The sequence below is a fragment of the Acomys russatus genome, chromosome 1 (assembly GCF_903995435.1).
Source record: "Acomys russatus chromosome 1, mAcoRus1.1, whole genome shotgun sequence".
Lineage (NCBI taxonomy): Eukaryota > Metazoa > Chordata > Mammalia > Rodentia > Muridae > Acomys > Acomys russatus.
In genome coordinates, this window is record NC_067137.1 from 7,700,910 (window position 1) to 7,722,789 (window position 21,880).

Sequence of the window (21,880 nt, forward strand, 5' to 3'; positions counted from 1 at the left end):
CTATCTTAAATAATTGTTCATGGGTCTGGTGGTAATGTGGAGAAGAGCCAAGCCTAGAGCTGTGAATTTGATGTCCTCACCAGAGATTTAATATCCATCCATTAGAATGACTGCTAAGATTTAGGACTGTATTCCCAATGCCTAGAAGTGAGATACCTTTACAGTCTGGAGTTCAGCCATTTACTGCATCTTTTGTTTTGAAAACATTCCTATCATGTATTTTGGCTTGATTTTTGTTAATTAGTTGATGATGATAACTTTGGATAGGATCTTACGTCATAGCCCAGGCTGGCCTCAGATTTGTGGGAGTCCTCCTGCCTCAGCCTTTGAAGTGTTGGGATTATAGTAGTTTGAATCCCTGTTTATCTTTCTGTGCAGGTTTTGTCCGAGAGAACGAGTATTGAACCTTGGGTTTGCGCCAACATCATAGGCCTCTTTAACGCTGACAACACAATTCCCTTCCTTGTACGCTATCGGAAAGAGCTCATTAATAACCTTGATGCCGACACCTTGAGAGAAGTTCGCCAAACCCTAGACGAGCTCCGGTAAGGAAGCCAGGCCAGGGCTGGATGCTGTGTAGGAGACAGAGGCTCTGAGCTCAGAGGGGACACAAGGAAACAAGTGAGTGGCCGTTTGGATGGTCGTGGTGCTGAGTATAGTCGTCGTCTGCAGAGGAGGTCGGGTCTGTAGGCATGGACCCCGCTGCTTTGGGCTTACCTTGGGCATGTGTCTGTAGGACTTGATCATCTTTTTTTTTTTTTTCCCATTGAAATGATTAGCTATAACGGCAGAATCAGGACTGCCAACAGAACCTAAAAGCATTGGTCCATGTCTTCAACAGCTTGCATAACTCTTACCACTCCACAGTCCCCAAATGGAGAGCTCTTGCCAGTACAGATGCTCTTTAACCTGCAGCAGAGAGACTTAATATTGCAACTTCATGATACTCAAAGCTATGAGAATTCAAAAGAAACTCAAGTGTGAACAGTCTTAGGATTTCAGTGCTTAGGAGGCAAAGTAAAGATGAGCTGGGATGCTTTGTGGTAGAGTACACAGGTGCCCAGAGAGTAAGATGGACAAGCCGGAAGCACAGAATGGTTAGCTTGAAGGGCTCCTTCGGGCCAAACCAGTCATTAAAATATGTCACAATGGTGGACTATAACCCAAAATATCTCAGAATATCCTCCACAAGTCACATGTTAGTTACAAAGGAAAAAAGAGAATGCTGATATCACAAATCACAAGCGGTGACACTAGGCTGCCCTGGAACCATTTGCTTCTCAGTGAGATGCTCTCAAGGGGCAGTGTCACTTGTGTGATATCTGTCAGGGAACCCTGGAGTTTACCTGTAAGAAAACATCCCAGGAGCCCAGACTCGAAGACATTGCAGAGTACCTGGCAGGAGGCATGCTTTGAAAATCCAGGAGAGCCTGGGGCGTTGCTTCAGCTCGAAGAGACTGCATCCGACGGCTGCCTGCAGTCCTGAGAGAGTCCACAGAGGCCATCACCAGCACTGTTGCCGAAACACGAAAAGGGCCCCGGATCTGGAGGAGAGGACAGCGGTAGATCAGTGTCACCTCTGATCCTCATGGTTGTATTGTGCTCCATGGGTTATTCTTTCTTGGAAATGCATACTAAAGTATTTGGAGGTGAAGTTACTGCCAAATAAGTTGAAGGCAAAACAGTTTTGTGTTAAAATCTTTTCCTCTTTTTGCAACTGTTCTGCAAGTGTGAGGTAGCCTTGAGAAGAAAGGTTGGACGTAGAGGTTGTGTTTATTGTGTGTGTTTTTAATTTCAGAGCTGTCGCAAAGAAGGTTCATAGTACGATCCAGAAAATCAAGAAGGAAGGGAAGATGTCTGAGTGCTTGCTAAATGCCTTGCTGAACTGCAAAACATTTGAAGAGCTAGAACACGTGGTAAGGAGCTTTGTCTCTTACTGTAGCGCCTGAATGTTTATGCTTTGAGATCTTTTCATCACTGAGGAAGACCAAGCCATAAAAGCTAAAGCCACCAGCCACTGTTATTTAATTCATCAAGGTTTTTATCCTTTAGTCAGTTCACATTTATTGTGTACACACATGTGTGTACGTGTAAGGGAGGTGACAGAGCTGAGACCTACACATGAGTGTCTTCAAGGCCCTCTGGGTACCTGTTGGTTTGACATCTGTGTGCTCAGTCCACCCCGGGTGGAAAATGTTTGAACAACGTTGTCTGTATTGAACGGTACAAGCTTTTTAAAGCTACACACACCTCCGCCCCCCAGATACTGTAACCTAACAAGGGTTGCATAGCACTTGCCCTATGTGAAGAGGAAGGAGTCTGGAGATGGTTTAAGGTTACAGGCAGCAGTACGTAGGTTGCATGGAAGCACCATGCCATTCTGTAAGGAACTTGGTATTCACAGAAGCCAGGCCCTCATGGATTCTTTGCTAGGGCTGTGTTAGAAGCTGTGAGACTGGAAGAATTCACTTGAGGAGGGGTTTGTGGACAAGCAGGTCAGGACTGACCACTGGGAAACAGCGCTTTTTCATATGTAAGTGAGGAGTCAGAATCTAGAGGACACGGTGAAAAAAATGCTAGGAAGAGAGTCTGGAGATGATGCTGTGTGGGCCAGGAGGAGGGAGGCTTGTGAACGAGGTGACAAGCAGGCAGCTGTAGGAAGGGGTTTTGGCAGGGTAAAGACAAACACCATTTTCATTAAGGTAGTTAGTGCCTTGTATCTTCACGCTGCTGCTCCAGCAAGCTGTGTGCGAAAAGAAGTCGCAGGCCAACAGGTGGTGAGCGGAAGAGGGGGCGATTAAGAAGTAAAGCATCACATGAACCAACTACGACATGAAAAACCTCCTTGTTGAGGAGGACTTTGTGGTTCTCATGATGAGTACATTCAAACATAGAACACACTAAGCACATAGAAAATTATAAAGATTTGACACATAACACCCCCACAGTCATAGCTAGCTGAGAGTTCATCTCTGAGGGGAGAGGATGGAGCAGAGAGAAGGATGTTCGTGCCATCCTCATCGTGCCCTCTAGCCCTGCATCCTTGTTTTGGTTTTGACTTTGTAGCACAGACTCCTGTGATATTTTCTCTGCCTTTTCCCCCCTAGTCTGCTCCATATAAAACGGGGAGCAAGGGCACCAAAGCCCAGAGAGCAAAGCAGCTGGGACTAGAAGGAGCAGCGCGGACACTGCTGGAGAACCCGGGCCAGCTCAACCTGTTGTCTTATGTCAGGCCTGATGTTAAAGGTACTGGCGTCCTACACTGTGGCAGCCCCCTGCTGCTTAGCTTTTAGAATGCAAATATTACATTAGACATGTTCTCACCATGACTGTACAAGTGTCTGTTAACAACAGATAAGGAAGAAGTGATTCTAACAAACAGGTCCTGGCCAACCTTTTGCTTCTGATGACGTCCCCTCTGTCTGCCATTTCTCTTTCTTCTCTTACAAGTATCTCTAAGATTCACTCTCACAACATATTTTCCTAGTCCTACTTGGTCTTTCTTAACACCGTCATTGGTAAATAGACGGTCTCAGTTTTATTATTAGTCTTTTAAGATAAGTGACATTTTTACTTTTAAATGAAATCCCTCCATATCCCAAGGTTATAAAGATTCTCCTATTGTCTTTCAAAGCTTGTATTTAATTTCTGTCTTTTTAAAACCATGTAACTGAGATCTCCTCTTCAAAAAGCATTTTAACACTTCTGGCATACACAAAATACAAACTGCAGCCTGCACGTCTGCTTCCTGGGGACTAATGGGGTACTTCCACATGTACTCTGGCTCTTGTGTGATGAGAATGGGACAGGGCACAGCCAGAGAAGGGAAGGTGGGCAGGCCGGGGCCTTGCGCTCCAGTCTGCACTTAAATGTGCACTTTTCTTGCCTCATCGTTGAGCTGAGATGATGGATTTCTGAAAAACATTGATACGTTCATGTTTAAGTAATTATATGTATTAAGACATGCAGTGTTTTGGTATAAATGCATAATGAAATGGTTTTTGTAATCAGGTAAAACTGACCTGAAATCAAATTAAATATGCCCATCATCTCGCACAGCTCCTTTTCTCTCTTGGTGGTGAACAGCCAAGCTGTGTTCTTAGCTGGACTCCAGTACGCTGTGCTATGAGCTGACTTAGCCGGTGCAGCTGCAGGCCAGCTCCAACTTTAACCTGAGTTTCTCCATCCCAATTCTAGTTTCTTTTGACTTTCTGTTCATTCTGCAAACTGGGAGATGCACATGTCAACAGGGGGCAGTCTGTGATTACAAAATCCATACTGTGTCTGTAACTATGGAGAAATACAGTGTTTCAACCTTATTCCAGCCAATGTGAATTTATGTTTTAAAAAATTGAGTATATGTGTCTATAAAATACAGATTATCTGTTCCTAGAAACATATGCATTTTAATATATTTGGGAAAGGACAGTACTGTTAAGGGTTATTTGAAGTTAGAGATGGATTGGAATGAATACAATCCAAACTTTTTTTAGTTTTTAATGCTTATTTATAGTTATATTTTCAATGATTTACATTTAATTTTAATGTTCTTTCTCCTTTCTTTCTTTCTTTCTTTCTTTCTTTTTTCTGAGACAGAGTTTCACTGTGTAGCCCTGGCTGTCCTTGTAGACCAGGCTGCCCTCGAACTCACAGTGAGCCATCTGCCTCTGCCTCCCAGACTGCTGGGATTACAGGTGTACACCACTGTGCCTGGCTAATTTTTAAATTTTGATTTGCTATACTTTGCTTTATTCAGTTATAGTCTTATAAAGTCTAACTCCGTTTCCTTTCTGGGAAGAGTTCTGCGCCCTGGGCCTGCATGTCCTTCAGCAGATCCAGATCTTGCTTTTGCTGACAGTATTTCATATTTTAATGTAGCTGAGTCTTAGTGGCCTTGAGATTCCCTGTTGGGGCGGGGCCTGTCTGTGCCTGCCATGGAGAACACTGCAGGGAGGCTGCCTGCCTGTTGTTGTTCTTTTTAAAAAATTTTTATTAATTTATTCAGATTACAACTCAGTTGTTAGCCCATCACTTGTATCCTCCCATTATTCTCTCCCTCCCTTTCACTCTATTCCCCTCCCCTAGGTCTATGACCGAGGGGGACCTCCTTCCCCACTATATGGTCATAGGCTATCAAGTCTCATCTTGGTAGCCTGCTTATTTCTCTGAGTGCCACCAGGCCTCCCCACCAAGGGGAGGTGGTCAAATATGGGGCACCAGAGTTCATGTCAGAGTCAGTCCCCACTCTCCACATAACTGGACTGCCTGTTGTTCTTTTTTTTTTTTTTTTTTTGGTTTTTCGAAACAGGGTCTCTCTGTGTTAGCCTTGGCTGTCCTAGACTCGCTTTGTAGACCAGGCTGGCCTCGAACTCACAGCCATCCGTCTGCCTCTGCCTCCCAGACTGCTGGGATTAAAGGCGTGCATCACCACGCCCGGCCCTGCCTGTTGTTCTTACTGCTGGTTCTTTGCCTTCTGTTTCCTGTCTTCTTTGTTCCAGTGGTTTCCTTTGTTCCCAGTTATCTGCTTTTCTACCAAACAGGCCTCCATAACCATCTCTTCTTTGGCAGGTTTATCCGTGTGTGTGTGTGTGTGTGTGTGTGTGTGTGTGTGTGTGTGTGTGTGTGTGTGTGTGTGTGTGTGTGTGTGTGTGTGTGTGTGTATCTGTGTGTGTGTGTGTGGTGATCCTATCCACCCAGCCCCCACCTCCCTCTCACGTCTCCTGGAAACCCTCAGCATGTGCTCCTCCCACCTTCATTCCTTATCTCTCCTCCTTTTGGTTTTGGTGTTTTTGTTGGTGTTTTTGTTTTGTTGTTGCGTAACTCACAGCACCCTGAGTAGTCATGAGCCCCTCAGCTCCAGCTTCTCTGGCGAGGGAAGCAGCACTAATCTATGGTGTGATGGAAACCCTGTCACACATGGTGACATATGGGATACATGATGACACCAGGCAGTGACACTTCACACTGTGTGACAGGCTCAGGACCCAGCATCCTTAATGTGGTTCTGACAGTCACAGCAGAATTTTTTCTTGGCTTTACTCACTTGTTGATACTAGTCACAAATACAAAGAATTATAATTAGTTCCAAATAACTATGTGCTATGTGTTAATATTTTCCTGTTGCTGTGGTAAAACACCATGACCAAAAGCAACTTCTGGGAGAAAGAGTTTATTTTAGCTCACGGTTCCACAGTCCATTATGGCGAGAAAGTATGGCAGCAGGCAGTCGGCGTGGCAGTGGCAGCACTCAACTGAGAGCTCATGTCGTCAACCACAAGTGTGAAGCACAGCGTGAACAGTGTGGGGCGAGGCTTTGCACTCTCAAACCTCGTCCCAGTGAGTGTGTCTCCAGCAAGGCCAGCAGCTGGGGACCCGGGGTTCACACGCCTGAGTCTCTGGGGGCATTTCTCTTTCAGACCAGCACTTGCTGCTTTTAAAATTTTGTTTGAAATGCTTCTTCCTTCTCGTTTCCCCTCACCCTTTGTGCTCTGTATGTACACGGTCACTTTCAATTGTAGTACTGTTTCTAAAGAAGTATTTAATCATTCCCATCATTCTTCCGAGAAATATTTTTAGAAACCATATATGTGTATATTTCCCCCTCAGTAGATGGTATTTCTTACTTGCCGCAGACTAAGAATTTGACCTGAATGAAAACCTATACTGTACCAGAGATGGGCTTTGTCCTGGGGTTCAAGTATCCCTGTGCTGAGGGGGCCTAATGGCTCTTTGCTTTAAGAAGGCCTAAATACAGATAAAGTATAAAGAAATATTGGCTTTTCAATTGTTTGTACAGTCACAATTGTTACTCTAGAATGTTTCAGATTCTGTCGCTGTAGAGGTTTTATTGTTGCTTTTCTCGTTTGGTGTTCCTTCTTTCTCTTGGTTTTACTGACATGCTCACCTTGGAGCCTGCAGTAAGCCTAAAAGAGCAACTGGGAGTGGGGCTCGCTCAAATATGCAGGCATCTTCCAGTCTTTGTGGCTTGAGCAAGCACACATGAAAAGGCTGCCCAAATGACTCTGGTAATCTGCCCCCACCACTGCTAGAGGGATAACTCAGTGACTCTCCCTAGCATTGTTTGTTGTTGTTGTTTCGTTTTTGGGACAGGCTTTCTCTGTGTAGTTCTGGCTGTCCTGGACTCTATTTGTAGATCAGGCTGGCCTCGAACTCACAGAGATCTGCCTGCTTCTGCTTCTAAGTGCTGGGATTAAAGGCGTGCACCACCGCACCTGGTTCCTAATAGTGGTTTTACAAAGCTTTTGTCAGAATCATCTGTGATGCTCCTATCATCAAAGAATCTGCATTTTTGACCAAGGACAGTCCTTATCCTAGTATAATTTTAATTATAAACAGTCACTGAGTGTGTAAGACTTTTACATGGTGTCTCCCATGCGATGCAGGTGTTCCTAAGTCCGTTTGTTGTGTTAAACTTTTTGTTTCTGTTCGCTGCTTTCAGTAGTGGTTTTCATTGTAGACAGTGTTACTGCCGAGTCAGCACCCTGTTGTCGTCTTTCCTCTGTGTACTGATGCTTCGAGGTGCTTGGGGCTCCAGCTGGTACTGCATAGTGAATAGTTTTCTTAGCTCAGTCCTTAACATAGACAAGTTCCATTTGTAAAAGGAATTTGTCACTGAAATTTTCCCCAGAGAGAAATTTCTTCAAAATGTAAGTAAAATTCCTATTTATTTCAACTCATATTTCTTTAAAATAAGTACTCCTTCAGTGGTTACCATAAATTATTATAACATAACCAAATAGGTATTTTTATCCTTATTAATTATGCCAGAATAAGTTTGTTTTCCTGTTCTCTTTGGGTTTTTGTTTGTTTGTTTGTTTTCTGTTTTTTTGTACTTTTACTCATGAAAACTCTGTTCTCAGAAAAACATACATATGATACTCAGTGCTTCTGTAATTCAGGCCTTAATGTAAATCAGCAAAGGCAGAGTGCAGGTAGACCGGTGAGGACAAGAGAAATAAAAGTGCACAATGCGAATACTCTCTTGTCCCTGTAGAGCTGACACCACAGGGGCCATTCTGTGTCAGTCAGGGCTGTAACCTGCAAGTAGGGACTGCTTGCAGATGTGTCACATGCTGCTGGTGACGGTTTCATGAGGATGGTCACCTAGTGTTGTTCTTTACGAGATCTCAGAAATTAAAATGTGGAAATGTCTCATGCTCAAAGAGCAGTATTAATGAAATTGCTAGAAAGGGCACATTTTTGTAGCCCCAAAATTACATATTTTGCGATATGATTGATGCATACACGTTTCTTAAAACATTTAATCTTTGTTACCACATGAAAGAGATAACAATTACTCCATGTTTAGGGGAAACTGAGGCAGAGAAAGCATGTTTAGGTCCTGGAAGTGTTAAGTGGGGAAGCCAAAAGTCAACAGGCTGCATCCAAAGCTGCACTCTCCCCAGTGCACAGTGTGATTGGAAAGGGCCTGCAGTGCTGCTGTGTGCTTTCCTCAGGGCACAGTGTGTCAGGACCTGCAGTGCTGCTGTGTGCCCTCCCAGTGCACAGTGTGTCAGAGCCTGCAGTGCTACTGTGTGCTCTCCCCATTGCACAGTGTGTTAGGGCCTGCAGTGCTGCTGTGTGCTCTCTGCAGTGCACAGTGTGTTAGGACCTGCAGTGCTGCTGTGTGCTCTCCCCAGTGCACAGTGTGTTAGGACCTGCAGTGCTGCTGTGCGCTCTCCCCGGTGCACAGTGTGTCAGGACCTGCAGTGCTGCTGTGTCCTCTCCCCAGTGCACAGTGTGTTAGGGCCTGCAGTGCTGCTGTGCGCTCTCCCCGGTGCACAGTGTGTCAGGACCTGCAGTGCTGCTGTGCGCTCTCCCCGGTGCACAGTGTGTCAGGACCTGCAGTGCTGCTGTGTCCTCTCCCCAGTGCACAGTGTGTTAGGACCTGCAGTGCTGCTGTGCGCTCTCCCCGGTGCACAGTGTGTTAGGACCTGCAGTGCTGCTGTGCGCTCTCCCCAGGGCACAGTGTGTCAGGACCTGCAGTGCTGCTGTGTCCTCTTCCCCGTGCACAGTGTGTTAGGACCTGCAGTGCTGCTGTGCGCTCTCCCCCGTGCACAGTGTGTTAGGACCTGCAGTGCTGCTGTGCGCTCTCCCCAGGGCACAGTGTGTTAGGACCTGCAGTGCTGCTGTGCGCTCTCCCCAGGGCACAGTGTGTTAGGACCTGCTGTGCTGCTGTGTCCTCTTCCCCGTGCACAGTGTGTTAGGACCTGCAGTGCTGCTGTGCGCTCTCCCCAGGGCACAGTGTGTTAGGACCTGCAGTGCTGCTGTGTCCTCTCCCCAGTGCACAGTGTGTTAGGACCTGCAGTGCTGCTATGCGCTCTCCCCGTGCACAGTGTGTTAGGACCTGCAGTGCTGCTGTGCGCTCTCCCCGGTGCACAGTGTGTCAGGACCTGCTGTGCTGCTGTGTCCTCTTCCCCGTGCACAGTGTGTTAGGACCTGCAGTGCTGCTGTGCGCTCTCCCCAGGGCACAGTGTGTTAGGACCTGCAGTGCTGCTGTGCGCTCTCCCCAGGGCACAGTGTGTTAGGACCTGCAGTGCTGCTGTGCGCTCTCCCCGTTGCACAGTGTGTTAGGACCTGCAGTGCTGTTGTGTCCTCTCCCCAGTGCACAGTGTGTTAGGGCCTGCAGTGTTGCTTGTTTCCTTGTGGATGGAAGTGAGTCACTCATTATGCCTTTCTTTCCTGTTAATGTAACATTTTATATGAACTGGAATTTATTTCAGTATATATAACTATAGACCTACAGCCAATCTTATACCTGGTTCTGGTCTCTTTCTACTCTTCTAAAGGCCTTTCTGAGCTCAAGGATATTGAAACAGGAGTGCAGCATATTTTAGCAGACATGATTGCTAAAGATAAAGATACGCTTGACTACGTTCGGGACACGTAAGTAACTTTTCGGTAGCTTTCCTCTTTATAGGGCTCATGCTTTTAAGGTCTGTGGGTAGTGCTAACCCAGTGTTCATTTAACACTTGGATTCCAGGATTTCTTTTTTTGACTAGAATTCTTTGTTCAAACAACAGAACTCTAATATTTAAAGTAGTTAACGTTGTTTGAATTGGATTCTAGGCAGGGTCCCTGGTATCTGCCTTCTTGTCCTCGTCTTCTCAGACACCTCAAGGAGGCTCTCATGAGCACAGCTTAAAACCCGGGCTTGACATGGTTTGGACTGAGAGGGAGTCCTGTGCTTCTGGAGTAGGTAGCGTTGCATCTGAACATGTGCTTTATGCTGTGTGTGCTCAGTTTATAATTCATTTACGCTCTTTACCTGATGTGTTGGTTCCTCTTGTGTCACGGTGGTGAAAGTTTCATTTTTCACTGACAGCAGCTTCCCAGGCTTAGACTATGGCGGTAGAGAGGGTCTAGGGAGCTAAGCAGTTCCCAGGAAGGCAGCCAGGAACCACAGGACAGCAGTGCTGGCTGCCTGTCTTCCATCTCCACTTTGATGCAGTCATCTCTGTGGAACCCATCCCTCATTCATCACGGTATGGGATCCATAGTGGCACTTTCTCCACCCTTCCTCTTTGGCAGTACCTTCACAGGCATGCCAGTGCCCTGGGTGTGCCTCAGTAATCTCCTAGGTGTCTCAGAATCCAGTCTGACTGACAAGCCAATGGCTACACCTGTGGTTGGGTTGCCTTGGCAATGTGTGATACCAGGTATGGGTGATCAGAAGTCCATTTTAGCTTTCAGAGAGCACAGCTTGCCTGTGGGCGGGTGGGTGGCATCACAGTCTATAGTTTTCTGGGATCAGTGTGCTTTTGCCAGCACCTACTTGGGCTTATGTTTTTGTTGTTTTGTTTTTTGTTTTTATTTCATTTAAAAGAGACCTTAACCAGGTGTGGTGGCATATGCCTTTAATCCCAGCATTGGGGAGACTGAGGCAAGGGAAAACAGAATGCTGAGGCAGGGATGCAGAGACAGACAGTAATTTAAAGTTCTTTCTTCCCTCCCTCCCTCCCTCCCTCCCTTCCTTCCTTCCTTCCTTCCTTTACCAGTTTCACCTTTTTGGTTGTGAGCCTAGTCTTTAACAGCTGAGCCATCTCTCCAACCCACTGTACCTACCAGTTTTATGACTCTCCTGGTGCTCACTTAGACCCCTCTCTTCATCTTTAAGTTGACTAGGAGTGCCTGGTTGGAGAAGTGACTAGATGATTCCCATCAATCGTTTCAGCCTTCTGTGCTCATAGATACTGTCTGAACTCAGGCATTTGGGTGGTTTGTGCTGATACATAAATTGATCTTCGGGGAATATGATTGTTTTGAGATAGAATTTCTCTGTGTAGCCCTCGCTGCTCTGGAACTTGCTCTGTAGACCAGGATGGCCTTGAACTCATAGAGTTCCCCTGCACTGAGATCAAAGGTGCCAGGCTGGCAGAGTCCTTTGGATGGGTTAGTAATGGCAGTTTCTTATTCGGGCATCATTAGCAGATTTCATTTGGAAACTTTTTTTCTATCCTTTTAATATAAATGTATAACATGTAAAGCACACATAAATAAATGCTTATTTCCTTTTTGATGTTTGTGTATCTGACCAGGTGCAAACATAGATACATTTGTATTCAGTCGTCTCTTGCAAAAGTACCGGCAGCAAAAGTAAATGAGAAGGATGTTGATAAGTTTCAGCTTTACCAGAACTTTTCCTGCAACATAAAAAACATCCACCACCACCAGGTAAATAAGGGCACTCACTGCCTCTGCATGCTGAGAGTAGTAATAATGATACTACTTTACTAGACCTTACAGGCTTAGGCCAACTGCTTACCTACTAGTTTGTATAAGACTCATAAGATATTGTCATATATTCCTGATTTCCCAAATGGAGAACTGAAGGCCTAGAGAAGTTAGTGACACTGTGATAACGCATGGGACTTGCATCTGGCTGGTGACAGACATTAGGCCCTGTTTCCAGCACACTCAGGTGTGGGCACAGATGGTTCCACAGAAAATCACAGTCTAATGCCGGGTTTAGAATACAGTGTGGATGGTCTAATTTGGCTTTATGAACCATACTTATTGTATCTCCGCCTTCTAATTTCATTTTTCAGTCTACCTACATAAGTTTCTATTTATTTTACTAAGCCATAGGCTCTGTACTCCGCAGCCATGGCTTAAATAGCACAAGGGCAGGAGAGGTGTTACAAATGAAAAATACAATAGCACTGGTTTTTCTATTTACATACGTCGTTACCATAACCAGTGTTGTTTATTTCTTTGTATGGCTTTGAGCCATGGTTTGGTGTCTTTTCATTCCAGCCTTAACCATGCTAATATTTCATGCAGAGCAGGTCTACTCAAGACAGACTCTCACAGATTTCTTTTGCTGTAGAGTCATAATTCACTTGCCATTTTAAATTTAACCGTAGTAAAGCGTTCACAGTATAAGATGTACATACCATGTGTACCGTGTTCAGTGACTCACAGTGTTATGCACCTGCTAGCCCCAAATGTGAATATGTGAATGTTGGGTTTGCTGGTGTTGTTTTGTTTTATTTGTTTCTTTGTTTTTTTAGAAATCTGATGCCAGTCTAATTCTCTGTGTCTTGTGAGTGCTAAAGATGTCCTGTGTTGTTTCATGTATTGTTTGTGTTAGTTTCCTGGTTCTTTGGGAGGCAATGAGATGGTTTGAATTAGGAGATTGCCTGTCTTCTCCCAAGGTGAAAGCCCTCACTAATCATTGTAAAATGTGCTTTTTCTACTTACATTTTATAGCTGTGGAAAGAGGCTAATGAAACACATGTGAGCCGCCTAACGCCAGTGTTGGGAACCCAGCTCAAGTCCTCTGAAAGAGTAGCAAATGCTTTTAATCCTTGAGCCATCTCTCGAGCCTCTCCTCTTAGTGTTTGAAATAAGGTGTCTCGCTGAACATGGAGCTGGTGGATTTGGCTCGGCTGGCTGAGCAGAAAGTTCCTGGACCCTGCCTGTCTCTGCCGCCCTGGTGCTGTCATTACATGCACAAACCTCTGTCCTCCATCTCGGTGTAGATTTGGGGATCTTAACTCAGGTTCATATGTTTGTGTGGCAAACACTCTCCCACCAGACCATTTCCCCAGCCCTGCTAGGATTTTCCTTATGAGAGAGATGTTTCTTGAGGAAAGTAGATATAACTTGCTCTTAATGTATTTCTTCATAAACAATAAAATGATACTGTTCTTGGCTAGATAGGTGCTTGGTTTGTTTCAGAAATGTGGACTGGTTAAGTTTATCATTGCTTTATTGATTATCAGCCTTTGCCATATGTTTGTGTCAGATTCTGGCCATTAACCGAGGAGAGAATTTGAAGATACTGACAGTCAAGGTCAACATTCCTGACGGAGTGAAGAACGAATTCTGTAGGTGGTGTATACAAAGCAGGTCTGTTTATGGCTGTCCATAAAATTTACTTTCTAAACTACCATACTGGTATTATTGTGTATTGCTATGAAGAGATGTATATTATGTGAAAAAAGCCAGTGACAATATTATTTCCTTTTTGCATTAAAACAATGAATATGAAGCAGAGCAATTGCTCAGTGGGGAGTGTCTGAGGATGGTCCCTAGTAGGCAATAACCAACTTCTGGAAGTTGTCTTCTGCGTGTGTCTAATAAATTGTTTTTTTAAAAAAGCACATTTGAGACATATACCTAAGTAGAAAATGTCTGTGAAGGGGATAAGAGATTATTAATGCTGACTGTCTCTGAGAAGTGGAGTTTTCTTCAGTGTAGTCATTCGCTTTATGAAATGCTCATCAGCAAAACGTGTGTATGATTGTGGATGGTTTTGTAATTTTATGGGTTGAAAAAAATCCAATTTCTTACTGAGCACAAAGCTAAAGGAGCAGCAAGAGAAGAAGTAACCACAAGGAAACAAAAACAGCTCCCACGAGAATCCCCAGTGAGTGTGCTGTGGAAGCTTGGGTGGATCGTAATGATGGGCTGCTCAGGAGGTCTGAAAGCCTGAGCCCAGCACCAGTGAGTTTTATGTGATAGGGAGGAATATTCATGCCTGATTGCTTCCAAGGAAAGCTATTATGTAAAAGAGACCACACCAAGCAAAGATGTGCCGTATTTCAGTAAGAGCAGCACTCCTTCAAGGAAGGGAAAACATTGAGAGAGGCCCCATTGTGGCAGGATACAGGTGCAGCTCTGATGTCCTAGAGCTGTTGAAGGCCCTTCCATGACAAGGTGCAGGTGTAGAAGCAGCAAACGGATGGTCCTGACACTGGAGCCCTTGGCTAATATGTGAGCTTTTAATCCAAAAACTAAATAGGAAAAAGAAAACCTTTGAAATAGTATGAGAATGTAAAGAAAACATTTTCATGTAGCTTTGTTGTATTTCAAGCTGTTTTATTGAAGAAAAATATTTGTTAGTCAATTTGGTGGAGCCTAGTGCCCAGTCGTTAAGGTCTTTGTGATGTCCTTAGCCTACACCACCACTTGGTGCTCACTCACTCAGCGTAGAGACCTGCACAGGCATGCTCTGTCTCTATACCGTCCTTCTACGGTACCTGTTTTGTGCTTCAGTATGGTTAGGGATGCATTTCATCTTGTTATACTTGGTGCAGTAGTAAATGTAGTGACGAACTATGCAGATTCACAGTCTGCAAGTAATAGCCTATCCATCTAGGCTTACATAGGCATACTCTGTGAGGTTTGCACGATGACATCATCACTTAATATATTCTTTATATATAAAGTACCTTGCTGCACTATTTGACTATTTAATAGAGCATCTTTTTCTAGTAAAAAAACAAATTAACCAAAATGTTACATGCACATGTCATATCTGATATGTTTTACCTGATAAAAAATTGAAGCACTGATATAATTTATATCGTATTAAAGTATAACTGAACGAAATATATGTGATCTGTTTAAAATACTCTGCACATTAAACAATGATTAAACTTAAAGATGAAGTAAAAAAGTTTTAAGGACCTTTTAAAAATAAACTTCTCACCTGTTAGTAGACCCTTTGAAGATACCATGCATTTTGTATAATTCTTTGACTTTTAGTTTGAATTTTGCTGGGTGTGTTTTTGCCCTGCAACAGCCAGTTTGATTGCTACAGTAGAGTTTGTAGCTACCATTTGGTTGAGGAAGCTAATGCAAAGACATTTACTGTTGTGAATTTTGTATATGCTCATTACTAGTTCCTCTTGGGATGCAGCTTTAAGAGGATTGGTAATAATAATTTCTAGGTTTTTTTGGAAAAGAGTGGTAAGACTTGGAGCTTAAAGGGAAACCACCATAGTAGCCACCAGACATTGGATGTTTACAATAAGAAAGATAGCAGTCCATTGTCTTCTAGTGTCTCAGGGCCCAGAACTATGTTCTTCCGACTAGCCAGCCTTCACTGCATGACTTATGAGATCCTTCAAGGGTTGGCCACTGCTGTATTTTTAGCCTTGTCTTCCCAAATTGATGCGGCCACTTGAATGCCCTAGCATTAAGTCAGTGTGCAGTACTTAAAGCACTTGGCTCAGATCTTGCCTTTAGCTAGTACACTATGCCGCCCTCACCCATGCCTAGGGTCTTCTGCATGGTTGTCTTCTTAGATTTCTAGTTTTCCTTTTTTTTGCGGGGGAGGACGGAGGCGGGAAGATAGAGTTTCTCTGTGTAGCCCTGGCTATCCTGGAACTTGCGCTGTAGATCAGGCTGGCCTTGAACTTACAGAGATCTGCCTGTCTCTGCCTCCCTGACTGGTCACTTCAGTTTTATCATGAGCTTTTCCTTTTTGTAGATGGAGGCCACGTGGCTTCGCACGGCCAGAGTTAATGAAGATCTTACATAATTCACTGGATGACTCCTTTAAACGCCTTATTGTTCCTCTCCTCTGCAGAGAGTTCAGGTATGTATCTCGTTTAATTTTGTAAACTGCTTATCATATTGTATGGTCTCATGGGGCATGGCGTAAATGTTTGCTAATATGAACCATGCTCAAAACCTTAGTCAAATTAGGTTTTCATTGTGAGCCTTGGCTTTTAATCTGTAGACTCGTTCTCATGCATAGAGCTCCCAACATTCTTCTTAGTTGTGACACACAATTTAGTCTTGCACTCTTAATGTCCATACCTCTTCCTGTTCTGCATTGCTGATGCTTCAGTTTGGCAACCAAGCCAACCATGATTTTGTTGGTTCAGGATTTGGCTTGGAAACAACAAACCGAGAAGTTAATGGGGAGGTTACTAGAAGCATAAGGAGCTTGGTGAAGAACGGGGCGACCTTACTGTCATGAGGAGAGTATGTGTTCACCTCCCAGTGGGAACTGTCCGGATGAGTAACGCCAGGCACAGATGAGGGAGGGGTGACCGAAAGAACCGTGCCAGCAGGCTCCTGGGAGTTCTGTGAGGTGCAGACACGCTGTTAGCAGAGAAGAGGGCCGGGTGTTATGGCTGCAGAGCCCGGCTTCTCTCTTGACTTCCTCCTGCAGTTGTCTTGGTAGTTAGGTTCCAGCAACCAGCATGGTTTCGTGCAGTCCTTCATGCGTGCTGTGGACCAGCAGCATCCTCGTCCTCACTTCTCATTAAAATAGGCCTCAGCTGGGGTCCCTGGAGTGTTGGTATTGCAGTTGTCGTGTCAGCTCACTAGAATTTCTAGCCAACTGGTGTTTTTCTTGTAATTTGTAATTTGGCCTTTGAGTTCAGAGTGTCCCAAGCAAGGGATGAACATTATAAAGATGAGGAGCTCCATTGCTCAGTTTCTGTTGCTCCATGCCACATTGCCTTGTTTCGTCCTTTGTAGCCTAGGTAGCCTACAGATACTGTTCAGTGTGGAATTCTGTACCGCCCATGTGATAAATGTCTCTGGCTTTACGTGCTGTGACATAAAGCATGTAAGGGATACATTCTTTTATTTATTTATCTGTGTCTGTAGGCATGTGAGTGTATATACATGTATATACATGGTGCAGGTGCTTGTGTGCGGAAGCAGAAAGAAAATGCTGGGCATCCTCTATCATCTGCACCTACCCCTTTGAAGTGACGGCTTTTCCAGAACCTGGGGCTTGTGTTTGAGCTAGGCTGGAAGGCAGCAAGCCATAGCAATATGTTTGTCCCACACCCTGCTTGGAGCTGGGGTGATAGGCATTTTTTAGATGCCTAGCTTGTTATGTGTGTGCTAGGATCCAAACTCCAGTTGCCAAGATTATGCAACAAGTGAACTGTTGGGGCCCATTCATTCTGTTTTGAAGGGAAAAATAATCTTCTATAAAATTTCAATGTGTTGCTTTTTCTTTCCTTATTTTTTTTTTCATGTTGCATTCAGCATTCAGTGGTATTTTGACATTTTGCATTATAGCATATGGAATGATTTCATTGCAAATAAGCCATGTGGTATGGGATTCTGTAGGAAACAGTCCTTTTTTGGTTTGCATTGTGGGTAAACAAGAGCCTGTTCCTTTTCTAAAATGCTGTGAGCCTTTTATGTCATTCTCATGTGTGCAAAGTCACCTGTGGGCTACCAATCTTCTTACTGTCCCACCTGTGCTTGTGTGTCCCTCATACTTTCCCTTCTCACTCGTGTGAGCTGCTCCTGGCGCAGGCTCTGCTTAAGCTTGGACCCCTCATTGTTTTCATCTTTTCTGTTTATTATTTTGCTGCTTCCGTCATGCAGTGGCCTTCAGGGCGGGGATGTGGTCTTTCCACTTTGTGTCTCTTAAACCAGTCATGGTTCCTTGAAAAGACTGTCAACCAATAATGACTTCACAATAAATGAAGTTCAAAATGAAGATTTAGAAATACTTGTAATAGTTTTTTTTTAATCCTGTTTTGCAGAAGTCAGATAATTACAGTGAAATGTTAGAAAAGATGAGAGAAAATCTTTACAAACCAAATTAAGCCAGAGAAACAAACAGTAGCAGTCTGCATCTTCACTTATATAGTTAATCCCTCCCTACACAACAGAAAACACACTTTGAAGTGCTTTGTCCTCAGTTTTCTTGTGCCAGTGGCACTTAATTCTTATTTGGTCTAATTGAAAAGGTAGTTTCCGGCTACCTTTAGGCTCATCATTGACTAAGATTTTTATCCTACAGGGTATTAAAAGTATGCTTCTAACTGTTTCTGGATAAAACAGAGACATAGGTATAGGCTTAGATTTTTCAAAACCTACTTTATTTAGGGTTCTTAAACACTTCAGTCTCACTTCTAATCTACCAATCAGAGGAAGGGGAGAAAGAATGTTAATAGGAAAAAGGGGTTGTGGACCTGTGTGGACGTAGTTCCTTGGGCCAGTTCCTCTCTGCGTTGTCAGGACACCAGCGTCCAGTCCAATAGCCAACACCAAACAGCACAGGAATCCGCAGAGGTGGCACGATCCAGCAGACACAGCCGGGCTCCGCAGATTTGGCACGAGCCAGCGGAAGCGGCCGCAATCAGCCGGAGAACCAGGAGATGTTCTCTGGAGCGTGTGTCTCTGTGAAGCGAAGACCAGCAAAGTATTGTACGTCGTAGAAATACCAAAGGCCTCCGTCCTACTGTCTGAGCTTCTTTTTATAGTTCTTTCAGCCGTCACACACCCTCTCATGTGTCTGCTCCCAGCAAAAACATAACATGCCCTCTCACAAGACAGCCTTCAGCAAAGCGCCGCGTGACACAACTGAAACATTTGTCACAAGTTGTGTGTGACAACTTGTGTCACAACAGAAACTTGCACTTCACATGGTGACATGAGGCTTGGCTCTGTGGCCTGAGAGTGACAAGGCGTAGATGTGGAGAGGAACAGAGACAGTGACCCTGAGACTCAGTGAAAGTGCTGACCTAAATAGTGTTGGTGGAGGCTGCTGCGGCGCAATGCTTTGTCATCTTGTTGTGTGTTTATATGCTTAGTCATCTGATGAGCTCTAATTTGACCTGCAGATCTTTACAGGTTCTTCTCGTGTATAACATATTTAGCTTACAGCTTGTATAGAGCAGAGCAGTTGGAGAAGATGGTGGGCATGAGGACAGTTTGCTTCAGAGTTGCTTGTGTCGTCGCTGTGGTAGAAAGTAGTGAAAGCACACCAAGTGTAACTCGGGTGGGATGTTTTCCCTGAGGAGCGACGGCACAAAATAAACTGCGCTCTTTTTCTGCAAAGAAAATTTGGTGAAAGAGAAACTAAGTACTTTTTGTGTTGCCCCCCACCCGCTCCATTTCTAAAGAGCCAAACTGACATCGGATGCAGAGAAGCAGTCGGTAATGCTGTTTGGACAGAACCTCCGCCAGCTCCTTCTAACAAGTCCTGTTCCCGGCCGCACCCTCATGGGAGTAGATCCTGGCTACAAGCACGGATGCAAGCTAGCCATCATTTCTCCTACTAGTAAGTTCTTGAGCTTTTCTCTGAGAGCTTTTTGGTTGCTCCTAAGTTTCACTTCATAGATTTCATGAAGATTTGCAACTAAATTTTGATTTTGTGGTTTAGAAATTGTTTCCTTGTGGGGCTGTAGGAATCGGAGTATCTCCCTTATTTCTGGATTACAACTCTCTCAGGAAGTCCATCATCTTCCTGCATGTCAGTGGGTTGAAATATACTGAGCATTGCTAGGGTCAGGTTTGAATTCCTTTTCTCCTTTTTCATTTCTTTTTTCCAGCATAGTTTCAGATAGTCCTGGCCACTCCCAAATTCTCTAGGTAGCCAAGGAGAACTCTGAACTCACGCCCCTCCAGCCTCCACCTCCCGAGTGTTGGGACTGCAGGCACATGCCACCACATGTTGCGTACGTGGTGCTGGCCTTTCAATCCGGGCAGGCCAGGCCAGCGTTGTCCCACCTGTGCTGCATATGCCCCTGATTGCTCAGACTGGTGCTCCTAGACCTTAGCACTTCAATCTTTGTGATGTATTCTAATTTTTTATTTTATTTTGAGTATCAGACATTTTGCAGCTGTGAAATGCAGTTAATATGTTTCCCTGCCTGCCTGTGTCGTTACCCTTCCTGTGAGTTGTTTCTGCATTTCTGTGTTGTCATTTGAGGGCATCTTCGTGATGTCTGCAAAGCAACATATTTCTTTTCTGTTTTGTTTGTTTGTTTGGTTAGTTTGTTTTTTTTTGTTTGTTTGTTTTTTGAAACAGGGTTTCTCTGTGTAACCTTGGCTATTCTGGACTCACTTTGTAGACCAGGCCTGGCTGTTGTGTTATTCTTTTTGATGTGAATTAGTTGATGAAAAATTATCTCACTTTTTGTCTGAAAAAGTTGTTTTTGCTTTGAGTTTTGAAGATTATTTTTGTGGTAGATTGGTCCCAGAGTCTTATAAGTGTTCCTTTTAAAAGTAATATCCAGCCGGGCATGGTGGCGCACGCCTTTAATCCCAGTACTCGGGAGGCAGAGGCAGGTGGATCGCTGTGAGTTTAAGGCCAGCCTAGTCTACAAAGCGAGTTTAGGACAGCCAAGGCTACACAGAGAAACCCTGTCTCGAAAAACCAAAAGAAAAAAGAAAAAGTAGTATCCTTTTCCTTCTGGTGCCAAAATTTTCCCTTTGTGGTTTTCAAAGTTTCACACGAGTTCTACTTTGGAATGTCACTATGTTGTTATATCTCATTTTCTTTTCTTCTGTTTTTTAATGTTTTACTTCACTTTCTACTGATAAGTAATCTTCTATTCTTCTAGTTTGTTATTAAATCTATTTGAGTCCTTCATTTAATAGTTTATAGCTTTGGAATTTCTTTTAGATGTGTATTTCTACATAAATCTCTTTTAAGCTTCTTCACTGTGATTCTGCCATCTTTGACAGCTCCTTGCTTTGTCTCTCTGAGGACATATGTTCTGTGTCTCTTAGGCTGGGTTTTCATTTCTGGAGCTCTCTTCTCTCATGCTGTCCTTGCGCAGGCCCATGCTGGCCTTCTCCATACTGTCCCAGGGTGGATGATGTGCTGCCGGAACCCAAAACTGTTTTCTCTTCCATATGAAATTAATTCTTGATATTTCATTCATGTGGTTCAAGGATTCTGATGTGTATTATTATCATCATAGTTTCTATAATATTCTCTTAAAATCTCATTTTCATATGTCTTACTCTGTTTTGTGGGCATCTTATAGTAGACTTGTATTCTACTTGTATTTCTTCTGTTAAACAAAGATCTTTCTGTGTGCAGTTTGCCCATCATCCTTTTGTTTTGCTTAGGTTACATTTCCAGTACTTTCAAGGTGAACTGGGTTGGGATTGGCTTCTCACTGTTTCAAACTAGCTTCCTCTTATGTGTGCTGGTCATTGGAACATGGAGAGGGGACCTAATGGTTTCTGGAATGCACTGTCTATTGCTTTCTCCTCTTTTTTTTTTTTTTTTAATTTATTTTAATTTTTAAAATCTTTCCTACTGTCTTTTTTTTTTTTTACTTTTTTATTATGTTTCTTTTTTAACATATACATTTATATTATTGCAAATGAGTAAAATAAACTACATACAGCAGGAAGAACCATGAGACAATCAGGAATTATATAAATATTACATTCATAGTGATTTGGCTATTTGTATTTGTCAAACTTGAAGTAAACATCTTTCTTATCGTTTTGGGTCTAAATTTCTGAATGAAAATCAATATCTATCATTATCTCATCTCTATTAACTTAAAACATCTATCATGATCTAAAAACATCTTAACCCCTAACCTACTAAGCTTAATTGTAAGATTAAACTATTTGGTCTTTAACCCCATCAGAGACTTGAGAAGGAATGAACTTTAAATACCTGAGTGAACCGGAAGTGCAGGTTAGCAGCTTCCAAAATGAAAAAATGACAGAGACAGTTTACTGCCTGAACAGTCACCCAACACTCTCTGTAATGTTGGAGTATCATCTTCAGCCTTCTGGCCCAATATATCTGACAGGCATATTTGTAAGACAGGAACTATTGAGGACTTGCTTACCCTGTCTTGGCAGAGTTCAGTCGAGACTCTGCCTGCGTCT

General features: G+C 43.7%; 1 protein-coding gene across 1 annotated transcript in view; it reads left to right on the plus strand.

Annotated features, from left to right (window-relative positions):
* The window catches only part of Srbd1 (S1 RNA binding domain 1), a 157,789-nt gene that overhangs the window by 17,747 nt on the left and 118,162 nt on the right, over window positions 1-21,880 (plus strand). The window contains exons 5-12 of the mRNA XM_051159864.1: window positions 379-545; window positions 1,799-1,916; window positions 3,108-3,246; window positions 9,810-9,906; window positions 11,560-11,695; window positions 13,272-13,375; window positions 15,744-15,851; window positions 19,141-19,298. Coding sequence (XP_051015821.1) covers window positions 379-545; window positions 1,799-1,916; window positions 3,108-3,246; window positions 9,810-9,906; window positions 11,560-11,695; window positions 13,272-13,375; window positions 15,744-15,851; window positions 19,141-19,298 — 1,027 coding nt within the window. The remainder of the gene's footprint in view (window positions 1-378; window positions 546-1,798; window positions 1,917-3,107; window positions 3,247-9,809; window positions 9,907-11,559; window positions 11,696-13,271; window positions 13,376-15,743; window positions 15,852-19,140; window positions 19,299-21,880) is intronic.